At 30.7% G+C, this 26701-nt stretch overlaps 5 protein-coding genes across 12 annotated transcripts; 2 read left to right on the top strand and 3 right to left on the bottom strand.

Annotated features, from left to right (window-relative positions):
• The first annotated feature begins 440 nt into the window (after positions 1 to 440).
• On the top strand, positions 441 to 7253 carry Pig-o (phosphatidylinositol glycan anchor biosynthesis class O). 4 transcript variants are annotated; one of them, XR_012992574.1, is made up of 7 exons: positions 441 to 3349; positions 3431 to 3601; positions 3666 to 3886; positions 4037 to 4302; positions 4417 to 4664; positions 6424 to 6627; positions 6703 to 7253. XR_012992574.1 is itself a non-coding variant. In XM_076315311.1 (4 exons), exons 1-4 carry the CDS (start codon positions 766 to 768, stop codon positions 4229 to 4231), a joined length of 3171 nt encoding a protein of 1056 aa, XP_076171426.1. In that variant the 5' UTR covers positions 441 to 765; the 3' UTR covers positions 4232 to 4902. The 4 variants fall into 4 exon arrangements, 1 of the variants encoding a protein (XP_076171426.1); XR_012992573.1 differs by adding an exon at positions 5704 to 5868 and having other exon boundaries at positions 4037 to 4664; XR_012992572.1 differs by having other exon boundaries at positions 4037 to 4664; positions 6703 to 7252.
• On the bottom strand, positions 4916 to 9484 carry LOC143148711 (uncharacterized). Of its 3 annotated transcripts, XM_076315316.1 has the most exons (4): positions 9318 to 9484; positions 7344 to 7412; positions 5504 to 7236; positions 4916 to 5141 (listed from the first exon to the last, which is right to left on the bottom strand). In XM_076315316.1, the coding sequence occupies exons 3-4, from the start codon at positions 7199 to 7201 to the stop codon at positions 5046 to 5048; spliced, it is 1794 nt and encodes a 597-aa protein (XP_076171431.1). In that variant the 5' UTR covers positions 7202 to 7236; positions 7344 to 7412; positions 9318 to 9484; the 3' UTR covers positions 4916 to 5045. The 3 variants fall into 3 exon arrangements, with proteins under 3 accessions (XP_076171431.1, XP_076171429.1, XP_076171430.1); XM_076315314.1 differs by lacking the exon at positions 9318 to 9484 and having other exon boundaries at positions 7344 to 7703; XM_076315315.1 differs by lacking the exon at positions 9318 to 9484 and having other exon boundaries at positions 5141 to 5259; positions 7344 to 7703.
• Positions 8914 to 22995, top strand: LOC143148708 (uncharacterized). Its single transcript, XM_076315312.1, has 13 exons — positions 8914 to 8974; positions 9063 to 9449; positions 9574 to 9900; positions 9981 to 10086; positions 10178 to 10490; positions 10568 to 10692; positions 10764 to 11014; positions 11096 to 11124; positions 20533 to 20801; positions 20903 to 21245; positions 21331 to 21606; positions 21677 to 22304; positions 22455 to 22995. Exons 2-13 carry the CDS (start codon positions 9117 to 9119, stop codon positions 22572 to 22574), a joined length of 3120 nt encoding a protein of 1039 aa, XP_076171427.1. The 5' UTR covers positions 8914 to 8974; positions 9063 to 9116; the 3' UTR covers positions 22575 to 22995.
• Positions 13446 to 19568, bottom strand: LOC143148469 (uncharacterized). Of its 3 annotated transcripts, XM_076314826.1 has the most exons (7): positions 19530 to 19568; positions 18590 to 18728; positions 17434 to 17773; positions 16978 to 17219; positions 16714 to 16908; positions 16300 to 16575; positions 13447 to 16232 (listed from the first exon to the last, which is right to left on the bottom strand). In XM_076314826.1, the coding sequence occupies exons 3-7, from the start codon at positions 17579 to 17581 to the stop codon at positions 15543 to 15545; spliced, it is 1551 nt and encodes a 516-aa protein (XP_076170941.1). In that variant the 5' UTR covers positions 17582 to 17773; positions 18590 to 18728; positions 19530 to 19568; the 3' UTR covers positions 13447 to 15542. The 3 variants fall into 3 exon arrangements, with proteins under 3 accessions (XP_076170942.1, XP_076170941.1, XP_076170940.1); XM_076314827.1 differs by lacking the exon at positions 19530 to 19568 and having other exon boundaries at positions 13446 to 16232; positions 16978 to 17216; positions 18590 to 18887; XM_076314825.1 differs by lacking the exon at positions 19530 to 19568 and having other exon boundaries at positions 18590 to 18887.
• LOC143148709 (armadillo repeat-containing protein 8) lies at positions 22295 to 26701 on the bottom strand. Its single transcript, XM_076315313.1, has 8 exons — positions 26528 to 26701; positions 26328 to 26401; positions 25662 to 26112; positions 25088 to 25582; positions 24736 to 25027; positions 23894 to 24417; positions 23595 to 23761; positions 22295 to 23389 (listed from the first exon to the last, which is right to left on the bottom strand). The coding sequence occupies exons 1-8, from the start codon at positions 26552 to 26554 to the stop codon at positions 23353 to 23355; spliced, it is 2067 nt and encodes a 688-aa protein (XP_076171428.1). The 5' UTR covers positions 26555 to 26701; the 3' UTR covers positions 22295 to 23352.

Genomic DNA, 26701 nt, shown 5'->3' with positions numbered 1-26701 from the left:
ATTATAATATAAGTTTTGTATTCGCATTATAGATAATTAATTAGTTTGCAAAAATAAATTTTGATTGAATCATGAAGTAAAACATGATTACTGATACGTTTCCTGAATAAGTAAAGTTTTAAGGCATAGAAAATAATAACTGTTTATTGAACAAATGGAATGGAAGGAAAGTAGAAAAAGAAAGAATATTTTACAAGATCTATATTCCGACATTTTGATATTTTACGAGATTTGTATTCCAATTTGTGTAACTCTCACTCCCTTAAAATGAAATATCTATTCTACATTTCCTTTGAGACAGTATTAATGCGTTCATTTATCATACGTAACTCTTTTAAAACTAGATGCAACACTACTTTATCAACATTTCATAAAAATGTGTCGATATTACCATACGTATGTATGCATACAAAGCACAAGGTATCTAATGTGTTCGCGATCACGTCGTCGTTGGCGATACTGTAATACTTAAAATTTAGCGCCATACGGAAAAGGACGAAATTATATCCTTGTGTTCTTTCAATCTGTTTGAAGTTATATTTTACACACCTTTCGTGAAATATGAATAATCGGTCAATTGTCTTGTACTCCTAACAATTTTCCCTCGAAAACTACTGTTAAACGAATAGTTGAATCGTTCCTGCAGTAATGTGACAATGGTGAAGAACAAATTCACATTGAAGGATAGGTTAAGATTATTTCGAAGTTCCTTTAACATTGCATTCTTTTTGATTAACGTGAGAAAATAACGGATCATCGAGAAAAATGAGCAAACTATGGAACTACCTAATATTTCAAGGATGGATATCATATTTGATGGCAGCCGGCTTGTTTGTTTTCACAAGCGGTTTTCTACTTACTCGCGTTTCCAGGCCGGAGCGTGCAGAATGCAAATATTGTACTAACCCTGGCAGCTGCGATATCGAAGACCTTCTTCAAAATCCCAAAGTTGCTGCCAGTACTTGTCTCGAACGAAAAACACGAGTTGTATTGTTAGTCGTTGACGCCTTGAAGTATGATTTTGCACACTGGTACAGCGATAATAATTCTGTCCCATTGTATTACCGTAATAAGCTGCCAATAATTCACGAATTACTGCAAAATCAACCTCTGAATTCGCGTTTATATAAATTCATAGCAGATCCTCCAACAACAACCATGCAAAGACTAAAAGGATTTACCACTGGATCTCTGCCTACTTTCATCGATATTGGATCCAATTTTGCTTCTGAAAGCATTGACGAAGATAACATTATTGATCAGAATATTGCTAAAGGTATTATTTTCATGGGTGATGATACTTGGACTAATTTATTTCCTGGTAAATTCAAGCGCCAATTTCCATCACCATCTTTTAACATTTGGGATCTCGACAGCGTTGATAAAGATGTTAGGTACCGTATATTCTTTGAAATGAAAAAGAAAGATTGGTCTCTACTTATAGCGCATGTACTTGGAATTGATCATTGTGGACATAAACATGGTGCTAATCATCCTGAAATGACCAGAAAATTAAATGACACAAATACACTGATAAAAGAGATTATTGAATCTTTAGAAGAAGATACAGTACTTTTTGTTGTCGGTGATCATGGAATGACAAATAGTGGTGATCATGGTGGTGATAGTTTAAATGAAATTGAAGCAGCCATGTTTGTTTATTCTGTGGTTCCTCTTCTAAAATATGATTCAGTTCATAATACTGTAAATCAAATTGATCTTGTTCCTACATTGGCGTCAATTCTTGGCACACCTATACCTTTTTCCAACTTAGGGTCTGTCATACTCAATTCGCTACCAAGTTCATCAAGAAATGGAAAATCAAAAGAAGGTTTATGGTATTCATTACATTCAATATGGAGAAATATTGTACAGACAAAAAGATACATAGACACATATTCTACAGATAGTTATTTATTTTCTAAAGATCAATTTGAAAATTTAGAAAATATCTATAATCATCTGTTAGAACAGATAAAACATGTAAATACTATTGAAGAATTTGAATTATTTATTCAGAATAGTAACAGCTATTTTAAGCTGCTTAAAGACACATGTTCTGAAGTCTGGGTTCAATTTGATTCTGGCCTAATGTCTAAAGGCCTACTTTTAATGTTTTGCACCCTATTTTTTTATTACTTGTTTATTACAGGCATTCCAGAAAGTCGTATGTCAAAGATATTTCAATCATCATTTCTACAATGTTCTATTCTAGTGAATTTAATTACTGCGCTAGTAATCTTTTTTTTATTTTTTCTTGATATTTTAGAAGAATTTAAAAATACTACATTCTTTACTACTGGTGCAGTGTCTATAGTATTATTAGTAGTATTAATTGTTAAGAATTGGGATGTAATTTCAATGAGTTGGTATGATTATCGCAAAATTAAAAAATTGATTTACATCACAAGAGTGATACTTCTTTTAACAGTATGTAGTCTTTTTTCTAATAGTTATATTGTCGAAGAAGATAACGTACTATCCTTTTTACTTGTTACACTTCTATGGTTACTTACGTTTAATTTAAAAATAGAAAATTCTAATGAAAATTTAGAAAGGAAAACAAAACCATTTTTGAAACTGCAAACAAGATCGAATTTGAAGACTATTATAATAGTCATTGGTTTAATAGCATGCATTTCTATAAGACTGTCTCATTATTTTTGGCGTTGTCGAGAAGAACAGCAATACCGCATGTGTTCTATCTTTATAACTGGAAAAGCAGGTTCTATAACATCGAACAATTTAGAACGTGTTTTACTTGCCATCACCTTGATCATACTTGCACTATACATTACAATCGTAAGACTGTGGTTACAAAATTGTGGAAATCTTTCTGGCTTTTCTCCCGGTGTTCTGGTAGGACAGTATTGTCCTGTTGTAATTGGTGTTTGCATGGGTTGTTATTGGGTCCTTCAACGGTTACCTAAATTTGTCAAAGTAAAATTCGCGTTATCTTGGCAAGTAAGTACATTGCCCAACATAGTGTACGCATTGAGTTTGTTTGCAATCTTTGTTCTTTATTATCGTCCACTCAGTATATTTCTACTGCCAAAGAAGAAAGAATCAATTAATATATACAATGATGAGAATATAGTACCTCGATTGTTCGAGAAAATAAAGGAGTCGATTTATCGTAAAAGGATAGATGCAGATGAAACACCAGTTGTTTATGGCTTGGGCACTGCCTATAGCGCTGCATTTATCTCATTGAGTGTATTTCTTATGCTGTTATATTCTTTATTATTAGGAGATATTTTATCACCTAGTACTTTCTTGATGTTTATTTCTTGTGCCTCTGTTTTGGGCGTATCTGCAATAGAGAGATACAAGAATGCTAACAGTATATGTAAGTATTTTCAATATATGATTAATATATGAATAATTTATATTGTATCCTGTATTTTTAATATCACTATTTTGAAAACAGCTGAGCTTTTAGAAGTATCTACACCTGCCCTACTATGTTGGTTTTTGATAGCTGAATATTTCTTTTATGGAACTGGGCATCAACCAACTTTTCCTACCATTCATTGGGATGCTGCTTTTGTAGGAACAGGTGGACATTTTTATGGAAGTTTCCTACCAGCAATTTTAATAGGTATGCATGACTATATATTGATGGTTCAATAATTTCTACCAATGACTACTGTTAACATTTACAGGAATGAACACATTTGGGTCACACATTATATTAGGTGCAACATTACCATTATTGGTGATTGTACCATTTACTTTATACCTTGTATTTCCAAAATTAGTTAAAGTAAAATTTTTGGAAGATGACATGAAAAGAGGAGAACTACTTTTGTTTGAACAGGATTCTGTATTTCATGCTGCAATTTTTTCAGTCGCAGGAAAATATACACTCCTTCATGGAATTAGAGTAAGTTTTATCATTTTTATAATATTTTAAATTAATTAGTATTTTGAAAAGTATAAAATAATAAACATTAAAAATGCGACTAAAAGAAACGATTTAAATTTTAAAATTAGTTGGAATTAAAATGTTTTTATAACTTAATATACATTATAGACTTTTGGCAGCATGCTTGCCGCTACGATTCACTGTCGGCATTTAATGGTTTGGAAGATCTTCGCGCCAAAGTTAATATTCGAGGGCTTGGGATTGTTAGTAACATTAAGCAGTGTACTGGCGTCCTTTTACATGGTGTTCAGAATCGATCAACAAATGGAACATCTTATATCCAGAGTGACAAAAGGCAGATGATAGTGATCTATTTTAATGTTGTATAATACAATTACTAGTAAAATACCAAAGTTTTGAAAAATAACTTTAATGTAAGGATATGTGCGATGGCTCATTACTCATAATATTAGAAATGAAAATTTTTATTAAAGAAAAACAAATAGGCGTTCAACGTCAACACTTACCAATACTGCCAATGTTTTCAGAATTTTATATGACTTTATATAAGAAATAATTAAATATATTTACCGCGAAAATTATACTGAAGATTTTAGTACACAACAATGAAATATTTTTCCTTTGTTTCGTCAAAGACCAAGCTATAATATTAATTCTGGTGCTTCCTAACACACTAACGCTACCCTGCGTGCAATGCATTGCTGATTACAGAGAAACAAAGCAACGCACTTGATGCAGGATTGCGTCCATGTGCGCTGGTATCTGCTTGACTGATGTACGTATTAATTTTACCGTTTTACGTTTGTTATTGTTAAGTAAATTCTGATGAATAGATCTAGTATACGATTCTTTTTCATTTGTTGCGTATGCAATTGTATTATAGCATGTATTATAAGTCTAATAGAAAAACTAATAAAAAGACATATTGTATATATTCCAAATATCTTTCTTCTCATGCATTATAAAATAGTAACATTCGTAAAGCTCGTGCCTTTCACTGACACATGGTTTTGTGTTGTCTACATACTTTGCAAAACACACTTTATTTAAAAAAATTATCAAGCGTACACGTTATATATTGTATATGAATGTGGTCAGTTTAAAGGCAAAAGTTTGTAATTACAAATGATGGAAGTATTCCTGCTGAATCAATAGCCTAATGGTGATTGTGATGCTTATGTCCTTGGTAGTAGTTTCTCAGATATTCCATCCAGTTGGTCCATTTATTTGTGTCCTCATAATCGCTGGTGTCCTGTGACAAATGAACATGTTCACGATATTCATAGTACACAAATTACACATACCTAGTTTTTGTAATTATTATTTTGAATGTTTGGCACTTGCATATTAGGCAATAGAGGCATTTGTATCTGAAAACAAATGAAGATATCATGTTGCATAAGATCTCTTATTATCTTCATTTGTTCTATAACGATATGATTGTATTTGCCACAATATATTGCAAAGAATTATTATTTGTACCAAATTATAAATTTATCTTTAAATATTATAAACCATCATTATCACTATTATATGCTATGAATGTATTGGAACAAACACGAAAGCATTATAAAAAATATTTTAAATTTATACATTTTTTATTTAAAAACTTACAAATAATTTAATTCCTCCGCCTTGATGCCCAGGTGTTGATCCTCCTCCTGCTTGTACGGACTCTATAGAACCAGTCGGTAAACTCTGATATCCCTGATGCATTTGCATTTGAACTCCACGTGTTTCTTGTTTTCTATTAGAATTATTTTCTTCATTTATCAGTGACTCAGTATCACTGTCAACTTGTTGTTTCCCCACAGCAGCTGTATCTTCAGGATAAGACACCCAAAAAGATGCTGGAGACTTTTGCAATGTACGAACCATCTTTGGTCCAAATTTATCAGAAGTTGTATAAGAACCGGGCATTTCATAATCAAGTGCGCCTAATTTGCTTTTAATAGCATCTAGAAAACTCATATTAATAGGTATACTATCAGTTGGAGAAAGAATATCGTTAGTCATTAATGGATAGTTAGCAGTAATTGTTCCCTCAGAAGCATCAGTAGACGCGATCTTAGCGTTTATTGTATTTTGAACCGCCAGAGTAATATTTTTTTGCAAATCTGACAACATGTCGAATACTTGACTCAGAATTGTCATTTTTTGTTGAAAGGGAAGTGTCCCATCAGTAGTCGGTTTTGGCCACATACTAGAGGCAAATGGTTTGAAAGGCTTTTTTGGCGATATCGTTGCTGCTGATTTTTCGTACGCAACTAAATCATTCATTGTTGTCACCATGTTACTTTTCAAATCACCCAATTCAGACAATATGCTGTTAACAATTGTATCTTTTGCAGCATTGATTGATGATAGATCATCAATAGATCTTGCAATTTTTGCTTGTGTAGTACCTTCATCAGACTTGATAGATCTCGCTAAGTCATTTTTTATACTTGTACTATCACTTTTGTTTGTAATTGTGGTCTTATTAAGTTTCAAAGTATCAAATAATTTGTCTAAGAAGTCTCCTACCTTTTCAGTATAATCGGTTGGATTGGGAACCATTGATGATGGAAACCAAAAGTCAGGTGGTACAATAGTACTTTTTGTTGTTGGAGCTTCTGTCAATGCTGGTGATGGAGTACTGGTAGCAAGATTTTTAAATAATGTATCCAAGAAAGTAGATTTTTTTGCTATGAACATGGATGGATCTATCATTGGTCCAAATGGTGCAAACATCCCTGGTAAATATTGTTTTGGTGCAGTAGCACTTTCCATTTTTTGGAGTGATAAATTAACTTCATCTTCTGGCTCTTCAGAAATCGGAGCAAGAATGGGATAAGGAGGTGGAGGTCCCAAATCCTTTGTTTCTGGCTTGCCACTATCCATAATTGATCGAAGTTTTGTTAAGGAAGATTCATCTGTACTTCTTCTTCTACGGGAAAAATCACTTTTCATATTATAGTCAGGAATAGTATTTAATTCAGCGAATTGAGACATAGGTCCAAACTTAGGACTCATAGAACCAAAAGGTTTAGAACTGAAAGGTCCAAAAATTCCACGCTTGTATGAAACACTACCATCTTCTATATTACTTTTAGTTAAACTATTCAAAAGTTGTGATTCATCAGCAGTACTGTACAAAGTTGAACCAGTGTATGGCGTAAATGGTTTGAAACTCATAGGATAAGCAGGACCCAAACCTCCAAATAAATTGCTCAATAAATCTGTCTTCTTTGAAATCATTATTTTGGGATCAACAAATTTTGGAAACAATGATGATGATTTTGGCATGTATGGCACTGTTATGGTGTCCATTTCTGAAGTTGGTGGCCCAAGAGCTCTTGAGTAAACTAAAAATAAATTTTATATAATAAATATATACATACATTATAAATGTGTATTAAAATTTGTGAATAAAAAATCAAAAATATTTTATAAATTATATAGTTTATATTACCAGGTTTGGAAGCAAAGTTTGTCCATGCTGTTCCTGTAGGAGTTTTAACAGCTGCACTAACTGTTAAAACTATGAAAGAAGGAAAAAGTATGAGACCTTTTGGTAGAAACATCTTGTACCAAGTTATTGGACTGTGTTCTGTTGTTGCTTTTATAGCACAGGCCAAGCAGTAATACTTGCAAAGCTTTTGAGACTATTAGTATAGGACTAATACTCTCATTTAAATAATCCATCATATACAGAAGAGGCACTTGTGTTTTATAATTAGACAATATGCTTTCTTTATATTGCTCAGGAAAGCAATTTCCTTCTTATCTGTGCAATTGTAATTTAACATACATTATTCGATCTTAATTCAAACATCACACATGACAAATATATCTAAATTGATTACATTATTTTAAAATTAATAACTAGATAACTTCTTTCACTGTACTTTCATTCAAATTTCTTTATTTTATTATTGTTATAATTTTTATTTATTTATTTATTTATTTATTTATTTATTTATTTTGAAAATTGTTTCTTTATAAATACTTTTTAATTCACAGTTTTCTCTTTTATATATATTTTTATTAGTAAAGTAATTATTACATTATTTCTTATCTACTGAATATAAAAGCAAAACGATTTAACGAACCGACTTGTAATCCGATTTCAATCGACTTGTAAACGAACTTGCGAGAAACGCGTTAGTCGTTTGTCGACAATAATACACTGTAGCAGCTGTTTTCATTATTTGGCAATTACCAATTAATTGTATTTACGAACATACATCCGTGTTTATAAGAAAAGCTGTCACTTTATAAAAAACGTCCATATCAGAATGGAAATAAAGAAGTCTAATGATAGTAAGTAACAATATATTTAAAATACGTTTTTAAAAATTGTAATAAATACGGTTTTATAATTTTAGTACCTATCTATAATGAAAATATTTAACATTAACTTTACTCAATATTTTCTTCAGTGATATTCAATGTACTAAATACCTTTTATTCAGATTCATACTAAATTTATATAGATTTGTAAAAATTTATAAATATGTATTATGACTTTGAAATTAAGTATTTGAAAAATTATTAACATAATTCATTTTCTATTTTAGTTGCTATGGAAAATAAGGATACCATGGCAAATGCTACTTCTGCATTTGAAAACTTCCCATTAGCAAGGAATGTCTTACAACAGAATTCAAAAAGCACAAATATTATTAATGCAATAAATAGATTACTGAGTATGTATCATCCTGATGATGGTATAGTTGCATATGAACGAGTGTTGAAAACTGTTCTTGTCTTGTGTGAGAATTTTGAGAGTAATATTCAGCAACAAATAATTTCTATAATACCATTACCAAAAGGTGCTTCAAATGAAGCAATAAGAGATGTAATTTATAAAATTACTGGTCTAATTAGAACAACTAATAGCATGACCACATGTCAAAAGTATGACTGTTATTAAAGTATTCTATCATGTGTCATTAATATATAACAATACTTCTATTTTTTTGAAGAATTGTTCCTGAATGGAAGCTTAATACAGAAGTTTTAACTGAGAAGTCGAAGATTCATTTAAATCAGAATGTTTTGGTTAATGCATCTTCTCAAAATGTTGAGCTGGATAAGAATGTAAAAGTTCATTCACACTATAATTTAACATTTTTATCAGTTTTTAAATTTGATTTTAATATATAAATTATTATTCCCATTTGTACAGTTTGTACCTTCAGTACCTGAAGTATTTCGAGGTTTTCCTCCTAATGAAATTTCTATGATTCACAGTCACATAAAGAATGTGAATTATGTATATGATACATTAGATTATAATATTCCATGCATAGAACCTTGTATTGATGTTGGACAAAATTTTCCATCAAAGACTGACAAACAAGAAGAATCATTACAGTATCAGTCAAACTTACAATTTAAATGGATTCATACACCCCATCTTTTGTATAAGAACAATGCTTACCAAATTACTACACCCAGTTACGAACAAAGTCTCCTCAAATCAGTGGATAATAAATGTTTTCAATTACCCATTGATAAGGTTAATAATTATAACCAGTGGAATATAGCTAACATATCTCATATATCACATCAGGTTTGTAAAATTAGTTGTTTTTTTCATAGTTAAGATGAATTAGTATTAATTTGAATAATATTGACAATTATTAATCATTTTTATTTGGTGGTCTTTGAATTGAAACATTAAAGTGATATTACAGAGAAGTACCTGTTTCAAACAAAAATTATGTAAAACTGGAATAGTTTCAAACAAACAAGATAAAACTGAGATTTCAAATTTGAAAGTAATAAATACTGGCACAACCTTTTCAAACTCAGAAATAAACTGTTGTGAATTTTATCATAATAAAGATCAAGATTATAAGAAGTATAATTGCAATACAAATGAAAATAAAATTTCTAATATACAAACACAAAAACATTTTGATCTAGCATTGAAACCTGAACAACTAGCAATTCAAGAGGATATATATAAAATGGATGTTGTATGTTGGAACGAAGGAATAAATACAATAATAAACAGTCAGGTAACAAAATAAAATTTGTATTTATAATACTTCTTACAGTAATCCATCATGTCTTTTGCATTTTTATAATAATGTTTTAGGTGCCAACAGAAGATAATTTTACAATGGACAATTTTATAGTGCATAAAAAACTTAAAACTAGTTTTCAACATTTTTTAAAACGTGCAGAACAAGAAACTTTAATTAGTAATAAAATTCAATTTATATGTGTTGATTATTAATCTATTTTAATGTAATGTATACAGATTACAAATATTTATTCTTTTTATGTATTTAGATTTTCCAATATTGTCTCAAATGAAGTCACTGCAAACAGTTTCTGCCACATCCAAATGTTGGAAATTTGTAGCTCAGAAGAACCTAGAAAATAAAAATCAATTAGATTCTTCAATAAATAGCATTAATAATTCTGATACAAATGCATCAAATAGTATAAGGAAATTAAGTGCAGGGAAAGCATCAGGATTGTCAAATATCTATCCAAAACCAACTCAATTGCAAATGTTTCAAAAAAGTTTAAACATTGCTCTTGATAAAGCACAAACAGTGGACTGTGAAAAAAAGGACAATATGGAAAATTTACTATACAAGTACCATTAAAATTGTTGAATAAATTTAATATATATTCAGTGATTAACAATTACTTAACAAAATTATTTATGTTCAGATCTGCAGTGAAGCAAACAGAACAAAATAATGTGAATATTTTACAACAAACTGCATCTGTTACAGAGTTAGCTACATTTAAGAAACATTACTATGATACACTGCTGAATATTCAGCAAGCTAAAGGTTTATTAGGATTTTCACCATTTTTTAACATTTTCGTCGGAATATGATATTATATGTGTATTGTTTTATAGTGGCAGTGGCAAATTCCTTGGCAATATCATCTGTGGAAAGTTCCACCAAATATGATCCGTATTATTCAAATTGCTCGTATCAACAACAGCAATTGTTACAACAACATGGACAATTATCTGTAAACCCACAATTTGCAGTGCATACTATGGCACAATCAAGATTATCAAACGTATACAATACTCCGTACACTTGGGTGAGATATAATGATTGGAGACATCCAACAGTGAGACAGTTAAGAATCCCACAGCAGGTGAGATGCTGAATATTATCTGAATATATAAATATTCCTAACTATTTGTTTTGTTATTTTATTCACTTTCTCTCTTTTTAGTCCCTATTTCATCATTCAAGGAACAAAGAGTAAGTTTTCTAATCATATACTTTATGCACTATATTATCTCTTTCTCTTTCTTTATGTACCTTTTACACTAGATGTTATAAATATTTTGTTATTCTTTTATCCTTTTATGAAAAGGAATTCTATACTACATTATGTAAAAACAGTGGATATTCAATGTTTTGCACAAGATAAAAGTAAGGAAATGAAGCAATGTGTACAACGTAAAAAATTAGAAGACATAGTTGGAAAATTGAAAGAGATAGAAAATATTAATATAAATGATTAAAGGATTTTCACTAACCTCTACGAAGTTTTCAGTTCTTCAACGTTCAAAATATGTTCATCTATAAATATACACAATATTTATGCATGCTTGATTATATAAATAGTCGCGCAAAAAAATTAAATTATAATAGCATAATACAAAGAATTTGGAAAAAATATATTACCCAAAACTAATTCATTAAATAATGCAACTATCTAAATAAAATGTGGGCGATGATTGTTGAATTAGGAAAGTACATAATGGGTCAAATTTGTCATTTTCTCATTTATCTTGCACCAGTCTCAACAGTTTATGGAAACATTGATATGTTTACACATATCAATGTTTTGTTTTTGCTTACTTTTTTCTATCATGTCTTTTGGCACTGGTAAAAGATAATAATTATGAGTGTTATATTAATCGCGAATGTTTTCAATAATTTCATTTGTATTTCGGACGATTGCATGACAATTTCTTTTCTAATTGCATATACGCAGGACATCCTTACCGGCGCCAATCGAACCTTAATACTTACAACATATTAACTAACAAATGTACACGTGTTCTTTGATTAACATAGAACAAAGTTGCTTCTAATTACTAACATTTTGTGATATATTCATAATTAACATATAATATCATACGTACTCTCGACTTTGTACAGTCTATCCTATACAAAAGTCGTTTATCATTTATCCCTAAGTGTACAAAATGACTTAAAAGAATAAACGACAATTGCTAACTTAGGTGTTATATGGATCATTGATCGTTATTGTCCAGAACAATCGCTCTGAAGTGCGACAAATTACCAACATGTTAAAGAGTAAAGAATACGTAACTTTGGTAATTTATCGAACCACATTTATCAACACACAATAATTTTTCCTTATTTCAAAAACATCCAATATGTTACCCTTGTAATGGACCTACAATAGAAACATTATTATATTTAATGTTTACTATTATTAGTATTAGCAGCATCATTCTAAGACACAAACATGAATTCATATAGCAATGATGCTCTCAATACTTATCATCAATATCTATGTAGGAATTGGAACACATCCAAAGGATCCACATCAACCAATATTTCCTTGTAAGAATTCTTACATTATTATATTAACATTATTTGGTAAACAAAAAGTTAGGCCAAAGGATTCTTGCATCGCATAGCTCATATATCTCGTTTGGATTGTCATTATTCAGCAATGCAATGATTAACGAACAAGATAGATGTGCATAAGCAAGGCTTTTCTAGATTATATATTTAACTGCACTGCTTCAAAGATTATTTTGTTTGAATACAGTGGTACTTCCTTAGCCCATCATGGAATAAGTTTCTGATACCATGAATATTAATTCATGATATGAATTTCTAATATTGTGGTACTTTGACAAATAATAATAAACATATTTGACACAAAACTATAAAAAAACAATAATTTATTCATTATAAAAATTGTAATATTCAAAGAAACATACAAAATTATCATCTAAATTTAACTTTGATAAATTAAAAAATCAATTACATTTTAAATAAACTGAAGAAATGAATGAAGATGAATTATTTAAAGAATATTACTGTCTTGTTGTGTTTACACAAAACAGAAAGAATAATAGTGACTACTGTTTTGTGCGTTAAATAAGTGCTACTATTTGCCAGTTTTGTAGACATACAAAGAATATTTGTTTGCACATCAATTTAGATTTTACAATAACCTAAAATACCAGCATTGTTTGTTTAAATAATTATTAATTTATTTTGGAATGCAAATACCTCTTTGTTTCAACTGTTTTATCACTTCAGAATTTAAAGTACTATGAAATATTCAAAGGAAATTTTAAAGAAAATAATACATGATATGTAATATGATATAAGTAATGGAAATCATTTGTAGTCAAAAGATTGAAAGAAAGAATAATAAGTAGCAGAAGAAAATTTTTGATTTGAAAAATTTTAATCATGTTATCTCTTAATTAGTAAGAGAATTATTTTATAATCGATTATTTGCCTAAAGTAAGAAAACAATAATTTTGTCAAAAAACTAACAATCTCTTTACAAAGGTGAAACATAATTTACACCTCAGCTGAATGTGTAATATTTAAATAGTTCTTTACATTCTATAATGTACTGAGGTTTTTAAAGTTCAAACCTAATTTCGATCCTTGTCAATATTTGTGCTATAATTTGAAGCGTTTTCAGTTAAAAATCATATGGAAAAACATTAACAAGTGTTGCAGATTCATATACTAAATATAAGCTTAACAATTCATTTATCATGAGGTACTGCAAATTGTAGTGAGGTAAAGCCTCAAATATTAAGTTATTGAAAAGTAATAAAGTCATTCGATATACATGACACTCAAAGAGCGTTATATTTCTTCTGGCAGTGTCCGTACATATTTTTTATCATTTTGCTTAAACTCGCAAGCTAAATATCTTACCTCATGTAACTTTTTCATATTACATTCTTACGAAATCTATTCGCACTTTCAAACATTTTGTTAGTTTACTAGCATATACCATGTACAAGAAAAATTACATTTCCTTCTTCGTTGTGTCCAAGTGAACCAAATTACATTATCAATATTTGCCACAACGAAGCTACCATAATATATATTATTCTTCTTTTTTATATGATACTATATGAACACGCACTTTTCCCCTTATACTAATTAATTGATTAGACAACTAACGCGTTACACACGCCAACATGTAATTAAATGTCTGATGTGTGTATATACTCTAATATCGTATCAAAAGACAAAGTAGCTGTTACTTATGATTCTAATCAAGAATAGTTAACTTCTTTATGTTTGTGTGATTAGAGTACTATCTTAATGTAATCAACTGAAAGAAAAAGAGGTCCCAATGTAATCCACTCTGACATTCTATGCCAGTTGTCATACAATCGAAAAAATTTTAAGGACCGATTGGTCAGAAAAACGCAACCTTTCGATAGTTTTCAAGATGAGTTGTACCTCTAACACGATATGTATGTACTAAAAATTACTTTGTTCTTTAATTTGGTGAATCAGTAAAGAGACAAAGTTGATTAAAAGTATTGGACTAGAAATGACTAAAGACTTTCATTAAAATAAAGGAGTAATGCAACATTGCTGCTATATCTTACATTCCCTGCCTAATCATCTTGAAATTATATACAATAATTGGAAAATAGTGCATATATCTTTTACAAAAATAGAGATGGACTTTTTCTAAACTATCCAATTCGATATACATTTAAAACTCAATTATTAATGCATACAATACTGACAAAAATTGTATCTTTAGTTTTAAAAATGCCTTATAATACCCATTAAATTATGAGAAACTCATTTCCAAATCCATCTCTGTGCAACAAGAGTAAAGAATAATCGGAGGAATTTAAACAATTGCTCCATGCATATTAATTTATCAAAACAGAATATGTTGGTATTAAGAATGATTATTGAACAAATATTTCAATGTTTACGTGCTAGTGGTCTTACACTTATAAACAACCCCATTAAAACTTACTTAAATATATTATTTTGTATATAATTGGAATGAGATAATATCATCTGTATATCAATGTCGGGCAGTCTGGTTTTATTATACAAACCGTCGAGATCCAAACAACTAAAGAAAAATTATCTTTTTGGCAGCATAATATACAAGGCAGCAATAACTTTATACAGGATTCCTAAATGTTTGGACAAGACGATTTAATCCCGCGAACTCGACCATTGCATGTAGCCTTTTCAATAAATACAAAGAACAATTTAACCACACTCGTGTTAAGTAACCGATCAATGGCTTAATTTCAAATTACATTTAGTTTTATGCACTGGAACCAGATCATAGATATACAAGATGATAGAACAGGGACACAGAGAGTTTTCTATGCTCACTGTGCATAACTTTGACATCAGTGAAACTTTACATATAAAAGTTTAAACACATTCGATTCAGACAAATTCATTTGAGAATAACAGAATTAATTTCTTGATAAAACAATAAGATACTCTTTCCATTGTTTTAATGTAACGGGAAAAAGAAAGTTCAATGTAATATTATAAAACTATTGTTTTCAGGGAAGCTTCTATATATTATATAACTGTTCCCAAAAGTCGTCCACTGTAATGAGTCCAATATTTGCTAAGATGTATTCATGCATTTTCAAATTCAGTCAGGCAAAGCTATAAGGGTCAATAGTTTTGCTAGAACAGGGTTGAACATCGTCAGGTGGTGGATGCCATTGTCCAGACCACATGGCAGTGCGGGCCATAGTTATTTCCGCTTTTTCAATGCTGTTACTGGATGTACATTCCATCTCCCAGTGGAAACCATTTTGAGTCACTTGCATAGAACTAGATTCATTTATACCACAATAGCCCTGTGCGTTACTGTTCACTGGCATTTGCGAACTTTTATTTCTAACTTGTATAGAATCACTGCCCCTGTGTTCAACACCAGGCCAAGGCCGAGATTGCTCTACTGATTGCAGAGGTAATTTTCGCGGTACTCGTCTAGTTTTATTATCGCCCGTAATATGACCACTATCAGTTTTGGTACTTATTAAATTCCCATCGCCTGTTGAACTAGTATCACCATCTCTTCTTCGCCTTCTTCTTCTCCTTTCAACATCAACATCGTCTCTTTGAATATCTTCCGTATTTTCCTCAGAATGTAAAAAATGTTGCCTTGCAGAAGCCCAATGATCTTTTCTATTAACACCATGTTTATATTTTGCATGATTATCATTACCATGATGACCGTTGTTTGTATTTGTATCACTGTCAGTATTTTGTTTCTTTGACTGTTGATTTTTGACAACCCATGAAGTAGGCCTCTTAGGGCTATGCTCTTTGAGAGTAACCTGTAATAACATAACTTTCAGCAATAATTTAAATTTATTTGTCATCATAAAAACTGAAATTACGTACCCCAGAAGAGGAAGAATTATCAACAGGTTTATAAAGTTGTGTTGGTGTATGATTACGACTATCAGGACTCCTACAACTAGAACCGCTGCGACCATGTATCCACGAAAGTAAGAATGCTAAAATAGCACATGACAGACCAAGTGCTGCCGCAGCAGACAACTGAGAACGAGTGCGTTTTGGCACCCAGCCTCCACTGTGGTATTCCCATATAGAGCATGCTAATAGTGCACTACTCAAGGCATAAGATAAGCCTATACCAGTGAATACCCAAGCATTCTATAAGAGGTTGATTCTATCAGATACATCAGTCAAGATACGAGATTGCTAATAATACATATTAAAAAATTTATACATTTAGTCATATGATATTAAAATTACTAAAAGAATAAAATATTATACATATCAGCTACTTACCAATTTAGCCCAATTGAGAGGAAAAACATAGACAATGTGCGAAATATCAAGGAAGAGGAGCAATGCAGTGATCAAAAAACAGAAAACGGCTACAAAGATCATGAAACGCAGCCGCCCGACTAAAGGCAACATAAATAAGCTGACCTTGGCAGTGCCGGAGCTGCATAATGTTGCCAAACACGCTGCAGATGATATCTATTTAAATAATTTACTTTAATATTGTTCTGAAGATCAACAGTGAATTATAAAGTATAAATTACTTACAAGTAGTAAGAGTCTAACAACACCAATAGCTGTTTTAAGATGTCCCTGTATGTCACAATAAAGAACCAAGTGGCTTGCTCTTGGCCAAGCCAAAGCATTGGAGGAAGAGCCATGGTGATCATCATAGCCATAATGACCATGATAATTAGCATGCGAGTCCCATGAATGGACTGTTGAATGGACCCCTGGTGAATCCAGCTCCAAAGGTTGGGAGCTAATTTGCCCCCCTGTCCTACTGCCTGCTATTAATACAATATTAAACAATGTACACATTCATATTTCTTCTAAGTGTTCTGTAACTTTTTATGATATCCCTCAAATATTATATAAAAGGAAATATTTAAAAATGTTTCATTCACAGGTTTATACAAATTCATCTTGTGTGCAATTCATATTGCATAAGATATAGAAACTTAAAAGTTATTAATTATTATTTATTTTTCATCATTATCATACCGATTTCAAAGTCCTGAATATCCTCAGGTCTAGAATACGCAGAAGGTGGTAGTTCCAGGTCACGAATCTCTTCTAAGAGAAGCACCTCTATCTCGTCGGCTGCATATAAGTCCGAGACCGAGTGAAGATGATGCCGAGTCTCGCTCATTACTTAGGCACACTCGATTGTTTACTCCTTCCTGCCTGCCGACAATCTTCTCTATTTGCTCCACTATTAACCACCATTCATTACTCATTGAGCTTATTAGTTGCTCCATTTGTTTGTTCGCCATTGTGTGCACATACTGTGTGCCATCTCTATTCCTGCTGGCAATATCATCCCACCGCCTTCACACCACACCTATTGGGATTAATTTATAAGACAAGGAATTAATTTCAATCACATGTTGTTTAATAATACAATAATCATACATAAAAATTGGGAATAAATTTTTAAATCAAGACAAACACAATTGTATATAAAAATAATTTATTTTTCATAATAATATAACAATAACAAAACAATAAATAACAAAATTTAGTAAAATAAGACAATTGTTTAAAATTATTCATAAATCATCCAATAAAGAAATAAAAATTATATTTTAATACAATCACAATAATATAATTTTATAAACTTTAGAAATTATAAAAAATATAAATTATTAAGTATATATAATTACGCAGTACATATTTAACTTATTTTCTATGTATATAATAACAACATAATTAAATAACAAACTTTGCTGTATATGCATAAAAATACTTATTCTCAATCATATTATTGCCTTAAAATATATGCAAATATGTATATGAATGTGTAATAAACAAAATTAGACTACTAGTATTATAAGTACGAATCATAAATAAATGTTAACTAATTATTCAGGTAACATATCATTTTTCAATCTGGAAATGAATGAATATAAATCAAGTAAAAATAATGAGATTAAATTTTACAAAAAGCTGTCCCGTTTTACTCGACATGTCGTTCAATATTAATTGCATAAAACAAATGTGAAAGTAAATAGAACTGTATTCTATAGTTATTTATGTTTTTCTGATAAAGTGTTCGTTAAATCTAAATCCACATGTGGTTGCATGTGACATTCATCGAATTATACTAAGTGCAATAATGAGCAGAATTACAAACTTCATGAGAACGACCGACACGTACCTTGAATTTCTTTTTATTGGACACGGCGCGTAGATCACATTTTTTCGAAATTTTTCATAATAAATTCGGTGACCATCTAAAGAATAACCGCCATTGCCTTTTTGCTGTTTTTGCTCGTGACAACGTTCGTCACGGTTTTCTAAAAACAATAGATGGAGTAACTTGTTTACGCTTTATAGTAACACTTCTTAGTTGCATCACTAGAGGACTTCAAACAACTAATTCCTGCAAGTTTTCTAGTTGCATCTAATTCTTTAAATAAAAAGTCCTATTCGTTCAAAACTCTTCGTGACTAAGGTAGGATGTAATATACATTTTTCCTTAGTAAAATTATTTTTTCTAACTACGAGAAAAAATTATTGATTTTGTATATAATAAAATTAGGCACATGTCATTCTTAACATGTCTAATTATTTCTTTATTAGAATCATGTTGTATGCCATTTTTGAGGAAATGATGAATTAACAATAGTAAACTGAACACTTCATGACATGGAATAGTACTGAATGAAAGAAAAGTTGCCAAATTCTACCACCCCTTCTCCTTCATAAAACGCTTCCCTATCGCATATTTATAACTTTAATTGTGTAGTACAGGCAGTGTCTTCAACACAAAATGCTTGAATTTGCAGAATAAATTTTCTTTTTGCTATTAAATAGCGCCATCAAATTCTGTAGATCCACTGCAAATACATGTTTTACGTTTTTATTTATATGTTTTACATAGTTTTAAATTATTTTAAGCATACAATACGTTAACTCAAGCTTTCAACCTTTGACTTATGGATTAGTATTGATTCAAAACTTCTTTTTTTAATAAAGAAAAAAATATTTCTTAAGAAGAACCGAAATCTCATCTACGACAAAACGATTAAACTTGTCGATCATCAATTCAAGGATTGAATTATTATCATTATTACTTATTAAATATATATAATTACGTTTTAAAAATAAATTCTGATATGTGTACTGTAGACAAGAGCGCCTAAGAAATAAAACTAATACTCTATCAACAGTTCTGCAATATTTAAAGTTCATAATAGATCATAAATTTTATCAAATCAAACATTGAATTATTTATTAAATATGTATCATTGTTCTTTGAAAATTAATTCCAGCATGTGCAATAAACATTATGAGTGTTACAAAATAAAAATTGTTAGCGTTTCAACAATGGTTTAACTTTTTAATGGGTATAACAATCCAATTTTTAATAGGTTAACAAATTTTTATGAAATGCGTATTATAGTATTTTGAGAATGAATTTTGATATGTGTAATCAATACTTTTTATATTTTATTTAAACAATATACACATAAATATATTAAAGTATATAAGTATATTCAAATATTAAAACTTAAAAAACGCCATCTACCGTCTCGAATGTACAATATTAGATATCACGAAGAAGGGCTAAAAGAACTTAGTGACTTTTCTTTTATGTGGCATGAATCTATGGTACCGGGTATAGATACAAGCTGTTACCTCGATCTGTCAAATTGACAGCGAAAGTATGTGTCAGTGTTCTTATCAGTATTAAAATAAAAAAGTTTCTTTTAATTAATTACGAAGTACTAATGATGTGTGTTAAAGAAATATGATATTTGTAAGTCATTTGTTTTATTGTAAATCGTGTTTAGAAGTCGTTCAAGTTTCTTCTAGCTATAAGCATTAACCATAACTCGCATTTTAAACCAGCGTCTTCCATCATGAACACACAGTAAGTGTTTTGATCATTTCAAATTATCGTGTATAAAAAAGTTTAAATTCGTCAAAATATACCACATATTTCAAGTAATGTTTGATTATTTATCGCTCGTAATAGATAACATATCTTTCCACGCATTTAGAACGATACTATGACTGTCATTGTTTTCATTTTTATATCTTTTATAGATGGAAATATTGTGTATAAATTAATCTCAATGTATTTGTAATTTATAGTAACAGAACTGGACCAGGTATATCAAGAAATGCTTTTGATTGTTGGGTACAGAGGACCAATATGCATGACGACTCTGCCATTACAAAGATGCAACATCAGTTCTGGGTTACAAAGCAAGCTTTATCGCGGAAATTAGGAAAAAAAGAAGATGAGTGTATAGTAGCATCTGATGCAGAATTGGATGCTAAGTTAGAATTGTTTCGTAGCATACAAGAGTCTTGCTCTTATTTACAAAGAGTTATTGATAAATATCAAGAAAGATTATGCAGTAAGTTAAAATTACAGGAACATAAAAAAATCAGATTTTATTTAAAAAAATAGAATACATTAAAAATAACAAAAATAACTAATTTGTAAAATTTTACATAGACCTTGCACAGGAAGAGAATGCAATGGGACGATTTCTTAAAGATGCTGGTAAACAAGACAAAACTAGAGCTGGTAAAATGATGTCAGCAGTTGGGAAATCATTGTCTTATTCTGGTCAACAAAGACTTGCACTAAGAGCTCCACTGGGTCGATTATATCAGGAAGTAGAAACATTTAGGCAGAGAGCAATTGAAGACACATTGCAAAATGTTCAAGCAATGGAAAAAGCTCGTACAGAGTACAGAGCAGCTTTGTCATGGATGAAAAATATTTCTCAGGAATTAGATCCTGATACATCGAAACAATTAGAAAAATTTCGTAAAGTTCAAACACGTGTCAGACAGTATGTAGTATTTGTTATATTTATTAATGTTGACTTAGCCATGTACTCCAATGCTCTTATGTTTATTATATTTTTATTAATGTAGAGGTAAGATTGCATTCGATAACTTGGCCTTAGATTGTCTTCAAAAAGTAGATTTACTAGCAGCAGCAAGATGCAACATGTTCAGTCATGCTCTAGTTTTATATCAAAGCACACTTCTAAATTTTACCAAAAAATCTGCACAAGCATATTCCACAATAGCAAGCAGTTTTAAAGGCTATCAACGATACGATTTCATGGTTGTAAGAGAACTTGTTGAACCTTCGAGTAAATTGGCTCAAGAAACTGGAGGTGATGACGATCTTGATGATAAAGATAAGTGAGTTATAAAATCAAAAAAGTATTAATAATGAAAATATTATTGAGCTAACAGAAATTTTTCATTATAGGTTACCATTTTTTGAAATGGATTATCATGATAATATAGAAGAAGCCGAAGAAGTAAAACCAAACATGCACGGTTCACTTGAATACAATGAACAAGATGAAAAATTGTTGGATATTGAGTGTGACACAAAGGATATGCTAGAATTGGAAGGATTAAATATAAATTCGAGTTCGTCGAAAAATGGAATCATATCGCCCACTTCTAATATAGAGCATAAGGAAAATCTTAATCAACTTTTTGACAATCTAGTTTTAGATAACAATGTGTCTCGTAACAGTGAACAATCAATTAATAATACTAAAGAAGGAAATCAATTTAAAATACACAAAAATTTTGAGGAACCAAATTTGGGAATGGACATATTTGATAAATCTATTATGAATTTTAATGCAAGTAATCTTTCCTCCTTAGACATACAAGATCAAGGAGAACAATCTTTGCAGGCCCTTACATCTGAAAATATGGCTCTCTTAAATGATATTCTAAGCGATAAGCAAAGTATTGGTAATGAATGGGAGGCACTATCCAATGATACTTTTTTACCACCGAATATTTTGAAACAAAGTTTAGGTGATGCAGCACTTGGTGTTGGACACAAAAGCATGCCTACTACTAACACAGATGACAAAGTAAGTAAAAATCATTGATATTTATTAATCACTAAGTATTAGTTCCTTTGTTTTCATTATAATCATACCACTTAGAAGAACAATATTTTATAAAAACTAATTGCTTGAGCAACAATATTACTAATGAATTTGTATTACTTCTTTTCCTAGAAAAAAAGTAAGACTGGAAAACAAAAGGGTAATTCCTGGTTGGACTTATTTGCTGAACTGGATCCATTAGCTAACAATCCAATGGAAAATCTTTCCAGTGATAGTAATGCACCTGCTTAATTTTTTAAATTGCTTACACAATATTACCATGATACATGATAGTTGCAATTTATGGCAACAATCAGAAGAGACGAAGAGTTTATTTTTATCAAACAGGATAATGTTCACAGCATTACCCATTCCGTACATTTACATTGATATTTCGCACGTATTATTTTAAATTTAACATTCCGAGTTTGTTAGACTTAATTAATGAGAATAATAAGAAAATGATAAAAATAAAAAATACTTTCGTAAGTATCTTTTCAAGCTCTATACCAAAGATGTAAAATTTGATTGTAAATGTGTGCTAGTCAAATACTTCATTTAAATACATTAAAAACATTATTTCATGATAATAAATAGAGTTATCAACTTTCCTACACTTGCATTTATAATAAAATATGCTCATTGAAGTTAAAGTATATCGTACAAATATTTGTAATTTGTTATTACGTCACTTTAAACCTTCTCAAACAATTTCTTTAATATCGTCATTATATCGAACAATTCATGTTTAGAAAACTTGAGGAGCAATTATTATGCACTGCATACTTCTTTTTCTTTTTTAAATATACAGAAATATTGCATACTGTTATCTCTTTTAAATAAAATAAATACAACATAAACAGATTACATCATCAGGGACATCGTTTTTGTATCTTTTCTATATAAATATAAAACGCTTATGCATTAACAAAGTACAGGATCACAGTGTTAACACCAAAATATAATTGTATTTCAAGTATAAAAGAATTCTAAATCAAAACCTAATTTGAATCGGTAACGTGCTTGAAGTTTAGGCATCATAGAATTGTACCATGGTAGTTTTCACCCTGAAATAAAATAAACGTACTCTAAGAATTAAAAATGCTTAAAGAGGAAACATTTTCATAAGATTATATTGAACACTGAAACTTCGTGGAACAATTATAATTTACAATTTTTAAGAATTATTTTTAGTGAAAAATTGAAATAGTTTAGATGGCTTCAGATATGAATAAAAAAGAAATTTTTACGTTAAGAAATTGTTTATCATACTTATCAAATAACTGAATATCCTTGCTATGACGCAATTGTTGTAGAATACGATAAAAGCCTAATTCTCTTAAACGTGTTTGCCGCTGCGCAGCTTCTGGTTCCTCTCTCCAGACTAGGTTGCACACACAAAAAACTGCCGCGACTTGCAGTTTTACGTTATTATGCATCTGAATTAATATAAAAATTATAAATTCTCGATGTTGCTATGATAAAATGTTTCTAACTTATAATCAGTACATTATACAAAAAATTATAAAATAAAATTGAAAGTATAAAGAAAAGAAAGAACTTTTACAAACCATATAATCCATAAGCTTTTTAAGCACATCTTCATTAGCCATAATGTGATCTTTCGCTCGATGGCCATCGGCTACATTTGCCAAGATGCAGAGTGCTTGCTCCTTTACATCGGCTGGATGTCTTGGATCTTCCAAAACCAATATGACAGCTTGCATAACATGAGCAGCATGTTCACCCATTACACGATCAATGTGCGCTTTTGTTGACAATAAGTTTCGTAATAAACCCAATGTCTTCATTAAAACTGGTATATCTTGATCAGCCAGAAGACAAAAGATTTGATCAGTTCCTAAACATGATAGAATCTGTAACTTTACTTGTAGTTCAGCTTGAAAAGCCACGTTCATCAAAGCCCAAATTCCGTTTAATCGCAACGCTGGTGTACATCGTTTTGTGAGCGAACATAATAATTCTATTCCGCCAGATTCAAGAATTGGTTCTTTGCTTGGACTAAATTCCAATAATAAGTTACATAAAGTACTCGAGGCAACAGTTAATAAATCAACTTCACTTTCGCCTCTACCTATATAATACAATCATATCAATCATTAATGGCAGTAATTAAACATTACCTTAATTGCTAATGGTCATTCAGATATATAATTATTTATTTTCTTTTTCAAAATTGTATATCTCATATTTCAAAAGAATATAAAAGTATTAAGTACTCTCAAAAGATTTCAAAGATTTCAAGAAATCTTGTACAATTAAAATGATTTTAAAGATAGAATATGTAATAATTTAATTGAAAATATATTGATGCAGTAATCAGAATTAATAGTCATATGCGATATGCATTTTTTATTTAGGTACAAATGGTAAAAATAGTATCATATTTTACCCTCTAATCCCTTATCTGCTCCATGTAATAGCTGCATAAGTGGCCTCCAAACGGCATGATCTTGAAATGTTGTTCGGAGTTGTTGTACACTTCTAGAGAGAGAATGTAGACATCTAACTGCTGCTAGACGTACATGAGAGCCTCCAGGATCCTGAAGACCTGACACTACCTGTTCCATAAGGTTTTCCGTTTCGATAATACGTTTTCGAATATCTTCATCATTGGCACCAAGAGATGCAAATGCTCTGAATGCAGCTTGTCGCATATCTTGTGTTAAAGTTGCACCTTGTACCTGAAGATATTAACATGTTAAACATATAAAATAGATACATTAATAGTATATTGGACTTACATGTAGATGAGGTCGTAAAAATTCCGCAAGTGTGGGAATTAAATGGTTACTGATAGAAGCTAGACGTTGTAATTCTGTATTAACTTCAGTAAGAAAAGCCAAAGTTTCAGCCGCAGCCACTCTTTCACGAGGTAGACGATCTCTACGACAGAGCCTGACCAAACAAGGTAAAGCACGGTAGATAATTCTTGGATCTTTATGTACTAGGACTCCAGTTCTATGCATATAAGTAACGCATCTTGCAGCTTCAAGTTGAATTAGGCAGCTTTTTTCACGACCCATTAGTTGCCCTAATGCTACAGGTACAAGTCTACCCTGCATTGAGTTACTTGTGGTCGCTGAAGCTACCATAACACATACCCCATAATTTTTATAACACATATTCGCTAAACAAGCCAAAGCTGATAATTGCACATCAGGTAATGGAGAATCCAATTGCATTGCTAACGTTTCTACTGCACCCCCTTTGGATAATGCATTTTGCTCTTCTGCTGTCTAACGAAAACAATATGAATTAATGTTGTAAATTATTAAATAATTTGATAATTATATTTAAATTCCACCATCTCTTTACTTTGCATGCTGTTGTTAAAATTGTTGCCACACAGATTTGACAAGTGACAGATCGATTTGCTAATGACACCAATCTTGGTACCAATGCAGGGTCTTGATATATTAAATGAACTGGTGCCGCTGGATGTTGAAATACTGTACGTAAACAACGTAAGCATGCTTCATTTAACAAATCTGATACTTTTGGTTTTCCTTGTGGATGTGCATCAGAGATAGGTGTAGATAATAAAACCTGAAAAAGCAATGGCACTACACCGAGATCTATGAGTGCCAATACATGTTGATCCGTTCCTTTGGCCAGAGAACCCAAAGTCACTGCAGACTCAAGTCTTATACGATCTCCAATTGTGCCTGATGAATCTCCAAGAAGTTGCAATAAACGGGGTACCACGCCTTGAGCTATTACAGAACCTTTCTGTCTATTGCTTCCAATGACAGAATTTTTGAGACAACTAAGACATATGAACAAACCAGAATTAGAAATGACATATATAATGTCCCCACTAAATAAAAATGAATAAAAAAGTACAGAAAGAATTTATAAACACGAGAATTATACTAACAATATTCCCTCATTAATGTTTTTGTTACGTTGTATTTACAGTTACTTAAATAAATAATAACTTTTAACGTATAAGTTTAGAGGTTAAGTGTAATTTGTACTCACATAATAGCTTCTAAGCATTTTTGGGGATCCGGTGAATACAGTTCATCGATGTAACTTCTCGAGCTCTCCACATCCTGTCATACAATCAGACAGTCATTTATCCCTTCGAATTTTACGATGGGAACAGAAAAATGAATCTTGATTGTCAAAAGCAGAAGGAAACCGGTAACGCGTATACCTTCTCAACGTTGTCGACTTACCATGAATGGCTGCATCACCGAGACCATACTTCTTCTCTTTCGTTTTTACATAAATATATTACAACGTTCACTCACAAAAATCCTGAATTAATTAACCGATCACCACGAGGAATCGTGAAACCGAGTTTGTTTGTTACGTGAACGCTCACCGTTTCATTTGGCAAAATTTGGGTT

The sequence above is a fragment of the Ptiloglossa arizonensis genome, chromosome 6 (genome assembly GCF_051014685.1).
Source record: "Ptiloglossa arizonensis isolate GNS036 chromosome 6, iyPtiAriz1_principal, whole genome shotgun sequence".
NCBI classification, from domain to species: Eukaryota; Metazoa; Arthropoda; class Insecta; order Hymenoptera; family Colletidae; genus Ptiloglossa; species Ptiloglossa arizonensis.
Note: the sequence above shows the minus strand (reverse complement) of the source record. Positions and strands in the feature narration are given on the sequence as shown.

Bases quoted from the DNA above. Each gene is read 5' to 3' on its own strand.
- LOC143148708 (XM_076315312.1), top strand. From the start codon at position 9,117: ATGATTCACAGTCACATAAAGAATGTGAATTATGTATATGATACATTA. The intron at 10,491-10,567 runs GTACCATTAAAA...ATTTATGTTCAG, and splicing joins ATGGAAAATTTACTATACAA to ATCTGCAGTGAAGCAAACAG. The intron at 20,802-20,902 runs GTAAGTTAAAAT...AATTTTACATAG, and splicing joins ATATCAAGAAAGATTATGCA to ACCTTGCACAGGAAGAGAAT.
- LOC143148709 (XM_076315313.1), bottom strand. From the start codon at position 26,554: ATGGTCTCGGTGATGCAGCCATTCATG. The intron at 25,583-25,661 runs GTAAAGAGATGG...TGTTTTCGTTAG, and splicing joins TTTTAACAACAGCATGCAAA to ACAGCAGAAGAGCAAAATGC. The intron at 25,028-25,087 runs GTAAGTCCAATA...TAATATCTTCAG, and splicing joins TTTTACGACCTCATCTACAT to GTACAAGGTGCAACTTTAAC.
- LOC143148711 (XM_076315314.1), bottom strand. From the start codon at position 7,455: ATGTTTCTACCAAAAGGTCTCATACTTTTTCCTTCTTTCATAGTTTTA. The intron at 7,237-7,343 runs GTAATATAAACT...ATTTATTTTTAG, and splicing joins AAACTTTGCTTCCAAACCTG to TTTACTCAAGAGCTCTTGGG. The intron at 5,142-5,503 runs GTAAGTTTTTAA...CATTTGTCACAG, and splicing joins GCGGAGGAATTAAATTATTT to GACACCAGCGATTATGAGGA.
- LOC143148469 (XM_076314826.1), bottom strand. From the start codon at position 17,581: ATGAGCGAGACTCGGCATCATCTTCACTCGGTCTCGGACTTATATGCA. The intron at 17,220-17,433 runs GTATGATAATGA...TTGTATTAATAG, and splicing joins TATTCAGGACTTTGAAATCG to CAGGCAGTAGGACAGGGGGG. The intron at 16,233-16,299 runs GTACGTAATTTC...ATGTTATTACAG, and splicing joins ATAATTCTTCCTCTTCTGGG to GTTACTCTCAAAGAGCATAG.
- Pig-o (XM_076315311.1), top strand. From the start codon at position 766: ATGAGCAAACTATGGAACTACCTAATATTTCAAGGATGGATATCATAT. The intron at 3,350-3,430 runs GTAAGTATTTTC...TTTTGAAAACAG, and splicing joins CAAGAATGCTAACAGTATAT to CTGAGCTTTTAGAAGTATCT. The intron at 3,887-4,036 runs GTAAGTTTTATC...TATACATTATAG, and splicing joins CACTCCTTCATGGAATTAGA to ACTTTTGGCAGCATGCTTGC.